Raw genomic sequence first — 19,670 nt, forward strand, 5'->3', positions numbered from 1 at the left:
GTCGGTGTGACCGGAAATCCATCCCACGCTCACAATTTCTTGTAATCACCAGAGAGCAAACTAAGTGAAGACAGACTATGTGAAGTTACTGCACTGCCTGATTTGCTCAGCCTCAGGACACACCATTATTAACACAGGGATAGCTTATCTTCAACACAAGGTGGGTGGGTTTCCTACCTTTACAGAGCGGGGTAAAGACCAGTTACTGTACCGTTTAGTCTTTGTTAGTCTCTGAATACACTCTGCCGACAGCTGCTCCTTTGGCCGACTCTCAAGGAACATCTTCACATGAGGGAAGAGCATGCTGCTGGGAGGGAAGAGCCCGGTGCAGAGCCAGAGCAGCTGCCAGCCACTGTCCATGCTGTACCTACGAATTACAACAACATGGGAGGCTATCAACACAATAGTATAGCACAGTACAGGCCCTCCAGCCCTCGATGTTGTGCCGACCCATACAGTCTGCCCTCCTTATCCACGAGTTCCGCATGCACGAACTCAACCAACACAAAGCGAGAAAACCCGGAAATGCTCTTCCAGCACTTGTTCGAGCATGTACAGCCTTTTTTTCCTATCAGGATTCCCTAAACAATGCAGTATAACAACTATTTTACATCGCATTTACATTGTATTAGGTATTATAAGTAATCTAGAGATGATTTAAAGTATACGGGAGGATGTGCGTGGGGTATCGTGGATCGGGATGGGAAAAAATCGGATGTTCTCTTACCAAGTCAGTCAGAACAGGCACATCCGGTATTATTTTGCGTCAGTTAGTCAAACGTTTGTCTTAGTATATAGTATATATTTTACCATTCTATACATATAAAACACTTAAGAAATGTATGTATTCCAATAATTAAACCACTGCATTGCTTAGTAATAATTGTAGCTTTCATCGGGGCAGGGCCTTTCTCACTTTATCCTTTAAAATAGTTCCGATTGTTGACTGACTGTAACCTAACACTTTTCCGATGACCGATGGCGTTTCATCTCTTTAATTATTTCCCCTTTATTTTCAATTGTGATTGTGATTATTTTCGTGAACAGAAACACTGCAGATTCAGAGCTGTACCACTGTGTCCTAATGTCCACCACACTGAGACAGGTTAAATAAGGTCTGGGGTTCCACTGGGTCCTAAGGTCCACCACATTGAGACAGGTTGAATAAGAGACTTAAGCATCCGGGTTTTTTGGTATCCGCGAGAGGTCCCGGAACCAATCCCTCGCAGATAAGGAGGGCCAACTGTATATTCCTTAAAAAAGAGTACCAAACCCACACTACCCCGTAACTCTCTATTTTTCTTTCATCCATGTGCCTGTCCAAGAGGCTCTTAAATACCCCTAATGTTTTAGCCTCCACCACCATCCTTGGCAAGTCATTCCAGGCACCCACAGCCCTCCTTGTAAGAAACTTACCCCTGATGTCTCCCCTAAACTTCCCTCCCTTAACTTTGTACACATGCCCTCTGGTGTTTGTTATTGGTGCCCTGGGAAACAGGTACTGACTATCCACCCTATCAATGCCTCTCATAATCTTGTAGACCTCTATCAAGTCCCCTCTCATCCTTCAATGCTCCAAAGAGAAAAGTCCCAGCTCTGCTAACCTTGCTTCATAAGACTTGTTTTCCAATCCAGGCAACATCCTGGTAAATCTCCTCTCCATAACTTCCACATCCCTCCTATAATGAGGTGACCAGAACTGAACACAATACTCTAAATGTGGTCTCACCAGAGATTTGTAGAGTTGCAACATGACCTCTCTACTCTTGAACTCAATGCCCCCATTAATGAAGCCCAGCATCCCATAGGCCTTCTTAACTATCCCATCAATCTGCGCAGCAACCTTGAGGGATGTATGGATTTGAACCCCAAGGTCCCTCTGTCCATCCACACTCTTAAATAACCAACTATTAACCCTGTACTCAGCCTTCTGGTTTGTCCTTTCAAAATGCATCACCTCACACTTGTCCGGATTGAACTCCATCTGCCATTTTTCTGCCCAACTCTGCAGCCTGTCTATATCCTCTTGTAACCTTCAACAACCTACAGCTCCATCCACAACTCCTCTAATCTTCATGTCTTCCACAAACTTACTCACCCATCCTTCCACCTCTTCATCCAGGTCATTTATAAAATCACAAATAGCAGGGGTCCCAGGACAGATCCCTGCTGCACTCCACTAGTCACTGACCTCCAGACAGAATACTTCCCTTCCACAACTACCCTCTGCTTTCTTCCTGTAAGCCAAGGTTTATCCAAACAGCCAAGGTTCCACTGATCCCATGCCTCATGACTTTCTGGATGAGTCTCTCATGAGGGGCCTTGTCAAATGCTTTGCTTAAGTCCATGTAGACCACATCCACTGCCCTACCCTCATCAATTTCTTCTGTTACCTCTTCAAAAAACTCAATTAGGCTCGTGAGGCACGACCTTCCCTTCACAAAGCCATGTTGACTATCCTTCAGTAGACTGTACTTGGCCAAAAGCTCGTAGATCCTATCCTTAAGAATCCTTTCCAACAGTTTGCAGACCACTGACGTAAGACTCACCAGTCTATAGTTCCCAGGATTCTCCCTATTACCTTTTTTAAACAAGGGAACTACATTTGTCATTCTCCAATCCTCCAGCACCTCCTCTGCAGCCTAAGAGGATTCAAAGATCATAGCTACTGCTCCAGCGATCTCTTCTCTCAATTCCCACAGCAACCTGGGGTATATCATGTTTGGCCCTGGTGACTCATCAATCTTGATGATTTTGAGAAGATTCAACACTTCTTCCTTAATCTCCACATTGTCCAGCACATAGACCTGTTCTATTTCGACCTCACCGTAATCAAGGTCCTTTTCACTTGTGAATACTGAAGCAAAGTATTCATTTAGGACCTCACCAACCTCCTCCGCCTTCAGGCACATGTTGCCCTCTTTATCCTTTAGCAGCCCCACCTTCATTCTTGTCATCCTTCTGTTCTTCACATATGCATAGAACGCCTTGGGGTTCTCCTTAATCCTACATGTCTTCTCATGCCCCCTTCGAGCTCTCCTAAGTCCTTTCTTAAGCTCCTTCCTGGCTACCCTATACTTCTCATGAGTCCTTCCTGATTCGTATATCTAACATATGCTTCCTTCTTCCTCTTGACGAGTTGCCTCACGTGTTTCATCAGCCACGGTTTCCTTTTCCTACCATTTTTTTTCCTTGTCTCAGTGGGCCAAACCTGTCCTGAATCCAGCACATGGTCCCTAAACTTCCCGCACATTACTTCTGTGCTTTCATCCTTGAACAACTGTCTCCAATTTACACTCACTAGTTCCTGCCTCATCCCTTCATAGTTAGCCCTTCCCCAGTTAAGCACTTTGCCATTTTGTCTCATTTTATGCTTTTCCATAGCTAGGTTGAAGCTAAGGGAGTCGTGGTCACTCTCACCAAAATGCTCCCCCACCAACAGGTCTGCCTCCTGACCAGGTTCATTACCCAGAACTAGATCCAGTACAGCCTCTCCTCTCGTCGACCGGTCCACATTCTGTACCTGCCCACCACCTGGCCTCTTACAGCAATAGGAGGACTTTCCTCCACACTGTGGTCCCAGGCTGGAAACGATCTGATTTTCCAACTTGTGTGCATTTCAAGCTGTCCAGGAGAAGGAGTAGACATTTCTCTGGAAGCCCCTGTGGGAAGGGGTTGAATACACCACGAAGTCCAGAGATGCAAAGCCTCTGGGCTTTGGAGCTTGCCTTGGGTGTGGGTCAGGAGGAGCACTATCCCTATCTCCTGCTCGCTTGTTCTCACTGTTTCTATCCAGATTGGCCATTTGTGTCTATCAGCCCTCTCTTTCTTTTCCATTTCCTCATTCAGTTTGACCTGCAGAGTAGGCCAGAATGTACAACATTACACAGACTTCACAATGGTAGCAACACATTGCACAGTCAAAGGAGCTTAACTAGATGGTAGATACAGTGAGTAAACTGTGACCCCAGACTTTGACACAGTCTGATCAATCAGTGACACTGGATGTTGGGCACAGTGTGATCAATAACAAACACAGTCAGTTAGTGTTGTCAATAAAGAACACTGGATGTTGGACAGTGTGACCATCAAAGAACACTGGATATTGGACACAGTGTGAACAGCAAAGAACACTGGATATTGGGCACAGTGTGAACAGCAAAGAACACTGGATGTTGGACACAGCATGAACAGCAAAGGACACTGGATGTTGGATACAGCGTGAACAGCAAAGGACACTGGATGTTGGATACAGCGTGAACAGCAAAGGACACTGGATGTTGGACACAGTGTGAACAACAAAGGACACTGGATGTTGGACACAGTGTGAACAGCAAAGGACTCTGGATGTTGGACACAGCGTGAACAGCAAAGGACACTGGATGTTGGACACGGTGTGAACAGCAAAGGACTCTGGATGTTGGACACAGTGTGAACAGCAAAGGACACTGGATGTTGGACACGGTGTGAACAGCAAAGGACTCTGGATGTTGGACACAGTGTGAACAGCAAAGGACACTGGATGTTGGACACAGTGTGAACAGCAAAGGACACTGGATGTTGGGCACAGTGTGATCAATGGGAAGCACTGGATGTTGGACAGTGTGATCAATGAGAAGCACTGGATGTTGGTCACATGTGATCAATGGGAAGCACTGGATGTTGGATACAGTGTGATCAATGGGAAGCACTGGATGTTGGATAGTGTGATCAATGGGAAGCACTGGATGTTGGATAGTGTGATCAATGGGAAGCACTGGATGTTGGGCACAGTGTGATCAATGGGAAGCACTGGATGTTGAATACAGTGTGATCAATGGGAAGCACTGGATGTTGGACACAGTGTGATCAATGGGAAGCACTGGATGTTGGACACAGTGTGATCAATGGGAAGCACTGGATGTTGGACACAGTGTGATCAATGGGAAGCACTGGATGTTGGATACAGTGTGATCAATGGGAAGCACTGGATTCTGGGCACATTCTGCTCATTGAGGAGCAGTGGATGTTGAAATCAGTGTGAACAATGAGAAGCATTGGAGCAAACCAAACTGAAGGTGATCTCAGTGGGTCAGGTAGCATGTTTGGAGGCAGAGGGATGGTCTATAATTTGGGTTGAACCTCTTTGTCAGGACTAAAATGAACTTTAGCATTTGTTTTTGGCTCTAGATCCCCACAACTGCTGATTGCACAGACAGACTTGATCGGCCAAAAGGCCTGTTTCCATTCTATCCCTCCCTAGCAGATATGTAATATAGGCTTTGCATTGCACCTGTACAGACATGTACTTGTGCATGTGACAATAAACTCCACTTTGACTCTATGAGTCTCTGACCTCTGAGTAAGTGAGGATTTGGGAGTCAAGGTCTGACTTCAGTGCTTACCTGTTCTGGTTGCCAGTCAATTGCTTCATGACCTGACAGTAGACTTCATCCTGTAGAGCCTCCTCCTGCATGGCTCCAGAAAATATCTGGTCAGTAAGTTGAGTGCCAGTCTTGGACAGCTTACCTGGGTAATCGCCCATGTACTTCATTATAGGTACGGTGATGATTAAGGAATCAATATGGGGGGATCGAATAATGGGCAGGTAGGTACAAAATCAGTGTTTTGGACTTGAGAAGACACAGTAGGGAGCTGACTGCCTGAATTGAGTTCATGTTGGGGCTGTAAGCTGCTGGCTGGACTTGCACCTGCCCCAGCTCAGTGCCACATACTGGGACTTTTCAATGGATGACATACTCCCACCATTGGATCTTCAGCCATTAAATAGATCTTGGCCAGTATTTCCCTTAACTCTGTTTGCTCTACCAGCGAACACAAGCAGCAGTTCATGGAGTTTGAACACTGGAACCATCAGCTTCTCTCTGGGTCTGGGTTTTTCCCTAATCCCCACGCAGATCAACTCAGTCAGTTTTGGTGAGGGTAATCGGGTGACAAAACAGGCAGATTGGGTGTTAACAACTGTGACAAGGTTCACAGTTGGAGTTATAGCTGTCCATTGCTGGCAGGGGAGTCAGTACTGATGTCAGGGAGATAGTCAGCTTTGACACATCCCAACCTTGGGAAATTCCTGGCTCCACCCTCCAAAATGGGCAACAGAAGGAAAAGTCTCTCAATGGGTGGGTAGGAAGGTGAGGACCTCGGCTGGAGCAGGAGCTGACCTCCTAAGATCAGGGGATGCCAACAAGAGAGAATGATAACACTCATGGCCAGCAAATACGATGCAAGGGACTGATATACAGTAGGCAGTCCATTGGGCTGGTGTTAGGGTGCAGCATAAGCCAAGGGCGTAGATTCAATTGATTTCACAGTGTGCACTGAAATCTCTCCAATGTGTACAGTGGGAACTGGATATCTGTGATTACAGTGGGGGGGGGGGAGATTTACTGTGATTACAGTGGGAACTGGCTATCTGTGATTACAGTGGGGACCGGATCTCCGGCTGTGATTACAGTGAGCACTGGATATCTGTGCAATCTGAAATTTAACCTTATATGTATACTTTTGCTAGTAGCTCTCTTGGTCAGAAACCTCTAAGATATGGGGTTGAGGAGGATTTTGGAGACTGCTTGCTCTGACCAAAAGGATATCAGTGAAGCTTTGGCATGCCACTTGTACCATCTCTGGATTGGCACAGACTTTCTTCAACAAAGGCAATCTCAGTGGCTCCTTGGAACAGGCCCAGATCCGGTCCTTCACACGAGCCTTTGCAAACACCGCTCGGCTCATTGACTCTTTACCTGGGGGCCTGAAGGAGCAAAAGGGTCTGATTAATACCGTCTACAACTCAGTCACACTCAACACAACAGATCTAATTCACAAGAAGCAACAACTCCGGGCCTTCTGTTCCACCAAGAAGGAAACCTGTCGTATGCTGCTCTGTACTGGCTCTCTCACAATGCTAAATTCTCGAAAGAGAAAGGGAGCAAGAGAAAGGGAGAGAGAGAAAGAAAGACAGAGAGAAAAAGAGAGAGAATAACGAGAGAGAATAGAGAGAGAAAGAGAGAGAATAGAAAGAGAGATAGAGAGAATAGAGAGAGAATAGGGAGAGAGAAAAAGAGAGAGAGAGAAAGAATGAGAGAAAGATAAAGAGAGAATAGAGAGAAAAAAGACAGAGAAAGAGACAGATGAGAAAGAGAGAAAAGTGAGAGAAAGAGGCAGAAAGAGAACAAAAGAGAGAAAGTGAGAGAGAGGGGTGATAGAGAGAGAAAGAAAGAGAGAGGAGAGAGAAAAGAGAGAGAGAAAGGGAGAGGGAGAAAGAGAGAGGGAGAGAGAGAGAGGGAGAAAGAGAGAAAAAGAGAGAGAGAAAAGAGAGAGAAAGAGACGAGAAAAAGAGAAGAGAGAGAGAAAGAGACAGAAAGTGAGAGAAAGAGAGAGAGAAAGCGAGAGAGAGAGAGAGAGATAGAGAGAAAGAGAGAAGAAATACAAGCACTTGGATAAGCAGGGCTTGATAAGAGGTAGTCAACTTGGCTTTGTGCGTGGCAAGTCATATTATAAGGTCATAAGACTTAGGAGCAGAATTAGGCCATTCAGTCCCTTGAGTCTGCTCTGTCATTTCATCATGGCTGATTTATTATCCCTCTCAACCCATTCTCCTGCTTTCTCTCCAAAGCCTTTGACACACTTACTAATCAAGAACCTATCACCCTCCGCTTCAAACATACCCAAAGACAGGCCTCCTGTAGTCTGTGGCAACGAATTTCACAGATTCACCACCGTCTAACTCAGAAAATTCCTTCTCTCTGTTCTAAATGGATGTCCCTCTATCTTGAGACTGTGCCCTCTGGTCCAACTATAGGATATATACCCACTTTAGGATACATCCTCTACACATCCACTCTGTCTAAGCCTTTCAACATTCCATAGGTTTCAATGAGATGGCCCGCATTTTTCTAATACAAGGCCAGAGCTCTCAAACACTCCTCATACGTTAACTCTTTCATACTGGAACCACTCGCGAACCTCCTCTGGACCCTATCCATTCTTTCTTAGGATAGGTGCTCCTCTTCTTTTCTTAAATAAGGGACCCAAAGTAGCTCATAATACTCCAAGCCTGGTCTGAAAAAATACTTTAAAAGCCTCAGCATTACATATATTTTTATATTCAAATCCTCTTGAAATGACGACCAACATTGCATTTGCTTTCCTTACCACCAACTCAACCTGCAAGCTAATCTTTAGGGAATCCTGCACAAGAATTCCCAAGTCCCTTTGCATCTTTGATTTTTGAATTTTCTCCTCATTTAGAAAATAGTCTATGCCTTTATTCCTTCTACCAAAGTACTTAACTATACACTTCTCTACACTTTGTTCCCTCTGCCATTTCTTTGCCCATTCTCCTAATGTCTAAGTCCTTCTGCAGACTCACTGCTTCCTGAGTATGACCTCCCTCTCCACTTAACTCCCAGTGAGTTATTAAAAAAAACTTCATAAACAAAGACACAATAAAGTTAAAAGATGGCATATCCGTTGCAGATTTGTTGGAGATTCAAGAAGCCAGGTGAACCTGAAGTAGTGGTAGGAGAACTCCTCGAGGGTGTAAAGCTTGGCCTCCACTTCATCTGGAGGGATAGTCTGTGTGGCCTGGCGCCGCTGGTCGGGAGACATGCAGATCAAATCCTGCCAAGGGAAAATTCAGGAGCTGAGAATGCAGTGTGATAAGGGAACTACTGATCAGTTCAGGAAGAACATGTTTATCACAGTTTCCGACATTTAAACAATGGCATTTCCTGACTTTTGAGTTTTGAGTCTTGACAGATGCGGGGTTATTTGGTCGTATCGCCTTTGGTTTTCAGGCAGCTGGTTAGACTTATCAAACCTGACAGGTGCTGGATGTAGAGGCACACAGCAAGGGAACAGAGCCTCCTCCCCAGCGAGTCCACACTGGCACTATAATTTTGTGGTCTCTCCCATTTAAAGAAATGTTCTGGCCCTTGTCTTACAATCACCGTAAGTAACTTCACACTTGAGCGCACTCCCTGAGCCGCTTGCTTGCCTGCCTTTACAGATCCTTAGCTGCTGCTTCACCACTTTGTATCATCCGTGAAGCTCTACCTTTTATCTAAAATAGTCAGAATTCCTAAGAGCACAGGACTGATCCATCAAACTGGAAATGGCCAGCTCTGTTTTCATTACTCACCCTGAACTTCATGCTCAACCCTTCCCTCTTAATTCTACATACATCATCTTATGTGGTAATTTATCAAATGGTGTTTGAAAGCCCAGAGATGCCATACCACTTGCTTCCCCCTTACTCACTCAGCTAGTTACATCCTTAAAACACACTAATAAACTAAACAAACAAGAATTTCCCTTCACAACAACACTGTGTAAACTTGTTATGACTCTGCAAGGGTCACTGTTGTTTAATGATCAATTCCAGCTAATGTTGAAAAGAAATTATCAGATCAAACGAGTATGCTGGACTTTTATTTTCTCACACTCTCTTAAATTGTTATTTCCAAAATGTATTTATTTCGCAGTGATCTGGATATCGTCAGTATGATGGGCATTTAATTGCCCATCTCGAACTACTCTTGAGAAGGTGAGGGTAAGCTGTGTCGCTGCAGCCCACTGGTGAGGGTGCTGGAGAGGAGCGAGTAGATACAGTGATGACATAGAAATGGCACACATTTCCAAGTCATGATGATGTGTGACGAGAAGTGCAACTTGCAGATGGTGGTGTCTCTGTGTCCCTTCTACATTTGCCCTCTTTGGGGGCAGGAATCATTCTTTTCGGAGGTGCGGTCAGAGTAGCCTGCGTGATAGGTGCAGTATATTTTGTGGATGGCACAGAACAGGAGGAACTCTCAGCCCTGTAACAGTAGGGAGCGAATATACAGGCCTGTAATAGGTGTGGACTCTTGCTGTGCATTGCTTAGCTCTGTAATGGGAAGGGCAATGGTCCCCAGATACAACAAAGGGCAGGGCCTCAGCCAAGAGACCTAGACCCAGAAGGAGCCCATTTCTACACAAATACTAATGAGCCAACATACCATCACGTCTTTTGAAGGTTTCTTGAGGATAGGAATGACGTAGACAGACGCCAGGGAAATACTTCCCGTCTGTCCCGTACGCTCATTCAACCCCTGAATCCAGCCGTAATCTTGCACCTGAGTATTCTCCTCAGTTTTCAACAGCTTGATCAAATCACCCTTCTCAAATTTTAGGAAGATGGGGTCATCTGGAATAGAAAAATGTGACAGAAAATTTAACTTTGCACTGAAGAACACAAAAGTTTTTATTGTAAAGTCAAATACCACAGAGGTACAATTAAACTGTGGAGTCAGACACTACAGAGACACCATTAGGTTATAGGGTGGCCCATAGAGATACAGTTAGAGGACAAGACATCACAGAGGTACAACTAGACCCTAGGATCAGACACAATGGAAGGGCAGTTAGACTGTAGGGTCAAGCACAAGAGATGGTCATTAGACTGTAGTATCAGACACTAAAGACAATAGAGATACGGTTAACCTATAAGGACACCCACTGCAAATGAACAGTTAGACTGTGGGATCTGATACTATGTACAGAAATCTGGTAGGAAAGGTATAGTTGATGAACAGATGAAGAAACAATCTTGTTAGCTATTTCACTTTTTAGACCTCAGAAAGACTTTTATTAATATAGTGTTTTACATAATTTCAGGATGTTCCAAGGAGCTCAAGTCAAGTCATTTTTTATTGTCATTTCGACCATAACTGCTGGTACGGTACACAATAAAAACAAGATAACAATTTCAGGACCATGGCTTTGCAACTAAGTCCTCTGGAAGTACCCTTTGTTATTTAATCTCTGTCATCTTCCAGCCTAAAGCAGACCCTTCTTTTTATTCCTCCATTCACCCACCACAAATTCATCTTGCTCGGTCTTAGGAACATACAGAGATCAATTAGCTTCTGAATGCAACCTGAACATGAAGCCCCTTCCACTAAAATATTATCAAGGGCATTTAAAATTTACAATTGGTTTCATATCAACTGAGAATCTCAAACTTTATTTACAGCTGGATACATTTCTTAACTTCACTCAGTAATGTAGATTCTGAAAGTAAATACTGAGGAGCAATAAGCGGAGAGTAATAACATGGGGAGAGGACAGATTAGTATAAATTGTTTCTTGATGATTGGCATGAATATGGGCTGAAGAGCGTGTTCCTTGACTCTGAAACAAACAATGCAGAAAGCCTGGAGGAAAGAAAACTGAAGTTGGGGTTAAGGGGGTGGGGGGCAAAGGATGTTCCTGAAGAAAGTTAGTTGGTAAACCCCGTGTGATGTGAAAGAGCAATGTAAACTCTGTGTGCAGAAAGAAGATGTGGTTTAATGGAGGAAGGAAGTGACACAGGCATGGAAGAGGAAGAATATGAATGAGCAGAGGTGTTACACGATGAATCATAGTGAACTGAGTTATGCAGCACAACAAAGGGGATCTGGGACTACAGACCTTAATTCCTTGAAAGTGGCATCAAGGGTAACTAGGGTCATGAAGAGAGCTTTTGGCACATTGGCCTTCATAAATCAGAGTACTGAGTACAGGAGTTAGGATGTTACGTTGAAGTTGTAAAAGATTTTGATGAGGCCTAATTTGAGTATTGTGGCAGTTCTAGTCACCTGCCTGTAGGAAAGATATCAAAAGATTGAAAGAATACAGAGAACATTTACAAAAATGTTAATACATATAATTTATAAAGTTAGGAGCATAGGAGAATGAGAGAATATTCGACAGAGGTATACAAAATTACAAAGAATAAGATAAGGTAAATGCAAGCAGACTTTTTCCATTGAAGTTAGGTGCGCTGGAACTAGAAGTCATAGGTTAAGGGTGAAAGGTGAAATACTTAAGAGGTATCTGAGGGGGACCTTCACGCCAATGGTGGTGAAAGTGTGGAATGAATGGCCAGTGGATATGGGTTAGATGGCAACATTTAAGAGAAGTTTGGATGTGCATGGATGGAAGGGGTATGTAGGACTATTGCCCAGATTTGGGTCAATGGGACTAGGTAGAATGACAGTTCAGCATGGACCAGAGAGGCCAAAGGGCCTGTGTCTGTGCTGAGGCACTCTGTAATTCTAAACTGAAATGACTACTAACAGTAGCAAACTCACTAGCTCCACACACTTCTAAAAGAATGTAGGAAATAATTCTAAGCTCCATTCTGCAACACCCTTTGCTCGGGTGCGAGGCTAAAAATGGCTCAGTTGTTACTGCTGTACTGGCGATAGGAACTTATCGGACAACTCAAGTTCCATGGATTAGCGGAAAGCAATACTTGGAAAGGGTAGGTTAATCAGAGAAAGTCAGTGAGGATTTATCGAGAGAAGCTCATATTTAACCAACTTGATCAAACATTTGAAGAAGTAACAATGAATTAGCCCAGCAGATTTTAGCAATCGGGTAACTCTTGCTCCTTTACTCTGTGCAATCAGGGAAAAGGCTTGGTCTCTAGACAAAGTTGTCAGGTGTGTTTGAGTGGCACCAGGGAACTGGCATAAATGCTTACCGTACCTTGCTTGGGACTGTTGAGCAGTGCCACCGCATACTCTGACCTCACCTTCAGACCATTGAGAAACATCATGAGCAAATCAGCGATGTCGGCAGCGTGCCCAGATGTGAGGGTATACTCCTCGCCCTGCAGTGTGCTCACTGTCACACTTTGCCCAAACAGCTTCGAAGCTCTGTGTGGAACAGTCAGGTGTGGGAGGTTACAAAACACTGCAAGCAAAATACTTATTGGCAGAAGTGACAAGACACCAGCCACATCAAAATAAGAGGAGATCTCGGCTCACACCGGGTCTTGTCCAGGAAGCCCAACAATTTTGCCCATTATTCCATTTCCAACCCAGCTCCTGGCCAATCGGCTTCTGCTGACTGCCCCGAGTTTATACAATAATCCTCCTTTGAACACAAGAATTGTTCCATCCTGTTACCGTAACCACCTCCCTCCACCCTGATCCTTGCCAGCTGCTGGTTGCTACTTACATCAGCTCACTGAAATGGCTGCGAAAAAGTTGATGTGTTTCAATCCTTCCCTCCTTCCTCCTTCATAGTGAGACCTCCCCAACCTCGACATGATCTCCACCCCCAGCTCAACCTCTTACTCTATTGACCTCCACCCTCTCATGACCTCTACACTTCTGTAAACTCTGCCCAACAGCCCAACTCTGTCCTTGGTGTGCCTTCAGCCCAAACACCAGTCCAGATCCCAGAGACTTGCCAAGCACACTGAGCTGTAGAGAAGAGGAAGGAAGTAACGGAGAGGGTTTAAATGCCCCAGCCGACACCAGTGGCAGATGTAGGACAGAAGAGAAGGGTGAGGAGAATTCCAAATGGGGGGAGTTGCAAGAGAGAGGGAGAGTATACAGCAAGAGAAGCCCATTTCCTGGAGCTCTGACCTGTTCGTATTCACTCCGGTGATCTCCGGGAAGGAACGTTTCCATAGGACTCTCTCACTCTTGTCCACAAGACTGAGGCCAAGCCAGTTGACAGCAACCACCAGCTTGCTTGGGATGTGGGTGGGCCCTGGAAGTGAACGGCATGTGAGTGAACCAACAGCCCAGCCTACCTGCCCACGGTCCGTGCCAAAGGCCACTACTGTCCTGTTGGTCTGCAGTTCCTTCCCTCTTCCCCGTGTCATTAACCCTACGTACCAAGGGTAGGGGCAGTATGGTGACACTACCCTTTGCCCTCCCCCCGGATTGTTGCTTGGATGTGGGTGACCAGGGATTGCCCAGGTTTGTCCTGCAGGGACGGCAGAAACACAGCAGATTCCCAGCTACCACAGACTCACACACGTTAGCCAGAGTCACACCACACAGCAAAATGGCTTCAGCCACCATGCTGACCATCCAGCATTAGTTTACATCTGTCGTATTTCATTCTCCCCCCATTCCCATCAAATCCCCCCCAGATTCCACCACTCACCTACACACTCAGGGCAATTTAACCTACTAACCCACACGTCCCTGGGACGTGGGAGGAATCTGGAACATCGAGGGAAAACAGACGTAGTCGCAGGGAGGAAGTGCAGAGAGCAGCTGAGGTCAGGATCGATCCTGGGTCTCTGGCACTGTCAGCGTGCTGTACCTCAGGTATGTACACACACGCACATGGACAAATGCACTTGCATAAATAGAGTGTAACACACCTATTCACATTCATAGCCAAAGATGGAAACTCATTCCCACACTCAGTACCTGAAAACTTTGCAGCTTCAAAAAACCTGGAGAACAGCAAGGGCCACTTCATGCGGACAAGGTCTACGAGTTGGGCCTTGAGAGAGAAAGGGTCCGGTTTCTCGGTGCTGAATAACCTCTGTCACAAATAGTCGAGAGATCAGTGATGAATCACACACGCACACGTAGAGACAGATAATTAATGCAGTGTTGAAAATAAACCTCTAACAGGATATTGTCTGTTGAGAAGTGACTTTGCAGTCAGCCAAAATGTATGTAGCCATTGAAACCAGTTGGGTCCAGTAAACTGATGTGTCCCTCATAGACTGAGCTCAGGGGAGTACCTTCGTGTGTTGACGTGGCTGAGAGTGTGTGTGGGTGTGTGTATGTGCGTGCCCACATGTGCTGCATATCTGTGTGTGGACCTGTATGTATCTGCTCTGTATTAGTGGTGATCTGATTGTCTATATTTTTGTGTATCCTTGCACACTTAGGTGTCCCTGTACCTGTGAGTATATAGCAGTGTGAGCAGTGTAACCTGTGAGTATGCATATTTATTTTTGTGTTATCCTTTTACATCGGTGTACAGTACATATGTGTATCTGTGAGTGTGTGGATCTGTCTCTGTGTGTGTGCTGATGCGTGTGTGTTGGTGCATGTATCAGTATATATAAATGTAATACATAATCATATGTATCCATGGATGTGCATGCATTTGCCTGTGTCTGTGTGTTCATGTCTGTGCATACACGTCTGTGAGAGTTTATCAACATGTGTCCATCGCTCTTTCGTCTGTACCTATGATATATATCACTTTCACATGATATGTCAATGGCTTGGATGAAGAAATTGATGGCTTTGTAGCCAAGTTTGCAGATGGTATAAAGATAGGTAGAGGGGCAGGAGGCATGGAAGAAGTAGGATGTACACAGGTGACAGACAGATTGGGGGAATGGGCAAAAAAATGGGAGATGGAATTTATTGTAGGGAAGTGGATGATCATGCACTTTGGCAGAAGGAATAAAGGCATAAACTATTTTCTAAATGGGGAGAAAAAAATCAGAGGTTCAGGAGGACTTGGGAGTTGTTATGCAGGATTCTCTAAAGGTTAACTTGCAGGTTGGGTCAAAAGCACGGAAGGCAAATGCAACGTCACCATTCATTTTGAGAGGACTAGAATATAAGAGCAAGGATGTAATGCAGAAGCTTTATAGGGCATTGGTCAGAGTGTACTTGGAGTACTGAGAGCAGTTTTGGGCCACTTATCTATGAAAAGTTGTGCTGACGTTGGAGAAGGTCCAGAGGATGTTCCCAAGAATGATCCCAGCAAAGAAAGGGTTAACATATGAGGAGCGTTTGTTGCCTCTGGGCCAGTACTCACTGGAGTTTAAAAGATTGAGGGGGGATATCATTTCAACCCGTCAAATATTGAAAGGTCTGAATAAAGTGGATGTAGAGGAGTGTTTCCTGTAGTGGGGGAGTCTAGGACCAGAGGCACAGCCTCAGAATTGAGGGATGTCCATCTAGAAAACAGATGAAGAAAAGTTTCTTTAGCCAGAGAGCTGGCAAATCTGTGGAATTCATTGCCACAGATAGTTGTGAAGGCAAAATCATTGTGTCTATTTAAGTCAGAGATTGATTAATCATAGAGTCAAAGATTATGGGGAGAAGGTAGAGAATGGGGTTCAGAGGGATAATAAATCAGCCATGATGGAATGGCAGAACAGACTCGATGGGCGGAATGGCCTTATTCTTCGTGTGTGTGTGTTGATGGTGGCAGAGGACACAGTGCCTACAATAGGTGAGGAAAGGAGTGGAGTCGTACTCCTGTCCCTCCCATCTGCTAAATTTGTGTATGCGCCAGGCGTAATAAAGTGCCCACAGTATATGCTCGTGATATTCTGCCGCTGTAGCCCATCCACATCAGGGTTTTATGTGTTTTATGTTTAGAGGTGCTCTTCTGTGCAATATTGTTGTAACGTGTGGTTATTTGAGTTACTGTTGCCTTCCTGTTAGCTTGAATCAGGCTGTCTATTCTCCTCAGATTTCCCTCACTAACAAGGTATTTCCCAGCCTCCATAACACGTGGTTCCTATAATATGTGGTCCTGTAGCCTACAGCCAGTGCGCGTTAAAGAGCCACAGGGAGCAGTTGCTGATATCACTCCACTGCACCGGAACCACCCAGGAGTTATAGCCTATACAGCGGGCAGCATGATTCCACCCACCCCAGCCGTCTGTAAGACATGTGAGCAGGTACCTTACATCTGTCTACAGGCACAATCCCATCCGCTCTGACACCTTTCACTACCGGCGGACTAGCAGCAGGTGTGCACCAGACACAGTGTAGCAGCAGATAGTGAGGAACTGACAGTGCTGAAGGGTTTAAGGTGGAGAGCTGTGTCCTGTTCCAATTGTTGCATGGTTGTCAAGCAACCAGCTTTCATTTCTCCTGTTACTCCCAGGATTAAACAGCTCTGGCAAATAAGGTTCCTTACTCACCTTCACTGATGCTGTGATCTGTTGACTCCATTCCTCTGGAGGCCTGCTCCGTAAGAGTTTGGTGGAGATACAAGTTCGGACAACCTCCAGCCCCTTCTCAGCCTCAGTGTCTACTCCAAACCTTGTGTAGTAATATTTAGCAGCGATCTCCACCAGCTCCTCCTCCTGTGGGTTTGTAATGACACCAGTTAACCAGCCCAATCATCTCCTGGTCAGCCACCAAGTCCCGCCCAGAGAACCAGATACCACTCCTCCCACACTCTCCCAGCTGACCACCATAAGTAGTCTGCCATAGAAGGAAGGAGGAAATACTAACTAGTGTTCTAATACACCGTTCTGCTCGGCTTCCTGTGACCCTTGACCACAGACAGAAGCAGCCGGTCTTTCTGAATGAGGTTCGACTGAGGTGTAGGGCGATAGCTTGACATGGGCTGGCAAATGAGGAGCATCCACTTGGGCCAGGGTGAACGTAGATAGGGTAAACGCAAGCAGGCGTTTTCCACCGAGGTTGGGTAACACTACAACCAGAGGCCATGGGTTAAGGGTGAAAGGTGAAAAATTTAAGGGGAACATGAGGGGAAACTTCTTCACTCAGAGGGTTGTGAGAGTGTGGAATGAACTGCCAGCACAGGTGGTGCTTGTGAGCTCGATTTTGACGTTTAAGAGAAGTTTGGATAGGCAGTTAGATGGTAGGGGTATGGAGAGCTAAGGTCCCAGTGCAGGTTGATGGGAGTAGGCAGTTTTAGCATGGAGTAGATGGCCGAAGGGCCTGTTTTGTGCTATACTACTCTATGGCCACACACAACCGGGCACTCTAGTTTCCCCCCACATACCAAAGTTGTGCAAAGAAGCCTACATGCTTTAAGCAGGCAAACTGAGCATTTCTAATGCAGTGCTTGTGTTTCATTGAACAGCCAAATCATAAATTAAACAATGAAGTAAGTGGCAGTTAAGTACTTTGCTTTATGCAAAGAATGCTCTTGAATCACTTGATTGTAAAACAACATTGCTGACTGGCAACCCACCATATCATGTAGAGTCCTGCCTGCTGACGGGATGTTTCCAGTGTCGAGTGGTTGTGTTTCACTCAAACCAATGAAGCAACTGGTAGTTTATTTGCTGGTTAATTGGATACTAAATTACCCTGCGTACATAGGTGAGTGGTGGGAATTGTTGGGAATGTGGGGAGAATAAAATGGATTAATGAGGGATTGCTGAAGATGAGTGTTTGATAGTCAGCAAAGACTCAATGGGCCAAAGGGCCTACACCATGCTGCATCTCTTGATGACTCTATGACTGAGGTCCAAGAACTTTGGGGAAGCAGAAGAAAAACTTTAGCCTTCGAGTCAAATGGTCGTAAAGCACAGCCGACCAATAAGAACCCCTCTACACTAACCGCATGCGCCAGCGCATGGACTGTATTTTTCTCTGCCTTGATAATTCAAGCACAGGACCAGACACTTAAATGTTGTGACAGTCTCTGCCTCCACCATGTGCTCAGGCAGCATGTTCCAGATTCCAACCAGATGCTGGGGGAGAATATTCTTGTTTTTGCAACATGTTTAGATACACTGCTGATAATAAGATGCTAATTGCATAGAACGTAATTATCATGATTCCCTACCTTTTCAAATAGATATTCTCCAAACCGAATGCCGCGAAGGATCTGCTGGTAGATGAGGTCTGTGCTGGCTGGGTCCTCGCTGCAGTTGTGCCAGGGGGTGAAGATCTCCTTGCGGAATAGCAGGTGCCAGGCCGCGTGTCGCTCCTGCCCACCCTGCCTTTTCACGTACTGCTCACACTGCGATATGGCGTCCATAATGTGATCAGCACCACTCCCGAGTGAGGAAACCTAGCAGTAGGGTGTGGGGGAGAAGAGAGAGCCAGGTCAGAGGGTGCTCCATCCCTATCAGCATTCAAAACGCTGGAAGAACTCAGTGGGTCAGGCTGCATCTGTTGAGAGGAATGGACATTTGATGATTTGGGTTGAGACCCTTTATCAGAACTGAATGGACTGAACTCCACCCAGCTCTTGCCAGCCCTCGCTCCGTCTCTTCCCTCCACATTGGCTATCTTCCCTCTTCTTCCAGTCCAAATGAAGTATTGAATGTAAACCTCCTCTACAAATGCCGACTGACCTGATGAGTTACTCCAGTATATTGTGTATTGCTCCAGATTCCTTCATCTGCATTTTCTTGTGGCTGCAGTTCTGTCTCGTCCCACTCACTAAAACCAACAGCCCAAGCAAACTGCACCAGTGCAACCCAAACATTAGGACTGGCAGTGAGCACCAGACACGCCTACAGGCAATAGTGAAGACCAGCAGCAAGAGGAGGTGTCCGAGGAGTGAATGAGTTGAAACCATGAAGCCATTCAGAATGGCAACAGGCACTTCGGCCCATCTTGTTCATGCCGAACATCAATCGCTCATTTACACTAATCCTACGCTAATCCCAATTGATTCTCCACATTCCAATCTCCCTCCCCCCGGATCCAACCACACAGCTACACATGCAGGGCAACTTACAGTGGCCACTCACCTGCAAACCAGGGATGGGTAGGAAACTGAAGACATTGGGGAAAACCATGTGTCACCAGAACATGCAAACTCCAAACAGACAGCAGCAGAGGTTAGGATTGAACCTGTTTTTTGGAGCTTGGAGGGGAGCGACTCGAATGTGCAGATATCATAAAGTGGTGAATGTGGGAGGAGGAAGGAGCTGAATAGAGGAACAATGAGCAACAGTAACTGTTTGGGAAATGCTTCCATTTCTATAACATTTTCCATCACATATGGCAATTGTAAATTCACAGTGAAATACTCTCAAAGCTGCTGATTGAAAACGGACTGTCAGTTTGAGCAAAGCAATGGGTTATAATGATAATGATCATGGGTTTGAAGGATATTGCCAGTCAGAACTCAGGGTCACTTCTTCTGCCAAGGGACCTCTTACTCCCACTGGAGAGGTAACCAGACCTTGTACTTAATTC

At 45.5% G+C, this 19,670-nt stretch overlaps 1 protein-coding gene across 4 annotated transcripts in view; it reads right to left on the bottom strand.

Moving 5' to 3' along the window:
* LOC132381270 (unconventional myosin-VIIa-like) overlaps window positions 1-19,670 on the bottom strand; it is a 137,889-nt gene that overhangs the window by 28,651 nt on the left and 89,568 nt on the right. For all 4 annotated transcript variants that reach the window (XM_059950661.1, XM_059950669.1, XM_059950655.1 and 1 more), the window contains 10 exons: window positions 18,304-18,531; window positions 16,679-16,843; window positions 14,199-14,316; window positions 13,398-13,524; window positions 12,511-12,680; window positions 9,996-10,183; window positions 8,507-8,619; window positions 6,591-6,748; window positions 5,385-5,538; window positions 212-367 (listed from right to left, as the gene is read on the bottom strand). In XM_059950661.1, the coding sequence (XP_059806644.1) occupies window positions 212-367; window positions 5,385-5,538; window positions 6,591-6,748; window positions 8,507-8,619; window positions 9,996-10,183; window positions 12,511-12,680; window positions 13,398-13,524; window positions 14,199-14,316; window positions 16,679-16,843; window positions 18,304-18,531 (1,577 nt within the window). The remainder of the gene's footprint in view (window positions 1-211; window positions 368-5,384; window positions 5,539-6,590; window positions 6,749-8,506; window positions 8,620-9,995; window positions 10,184-12,510; window positions 12,681-13,397; window positions 13,525-14,198; window positions 14,317-16,678; window positions 16,844-18,303; window positions 18,532-19,670) is intronic.

Source organism: Hypanus sabinus, chromosome 2 (genome assembly GCF_030144855.1).
Source record: "Hypanus sabinus isolate sHypSab1 chromosome 2, sHypSab1.hap1, whole genome shotgun sequence".
Classification (NCBI taxonomy): Eukaryota; Metazoa; Chordata; class Chondrichthyes; order Myliobatiformes; family Dasyatidae; genus Hypanus; species Hypanus sabinus.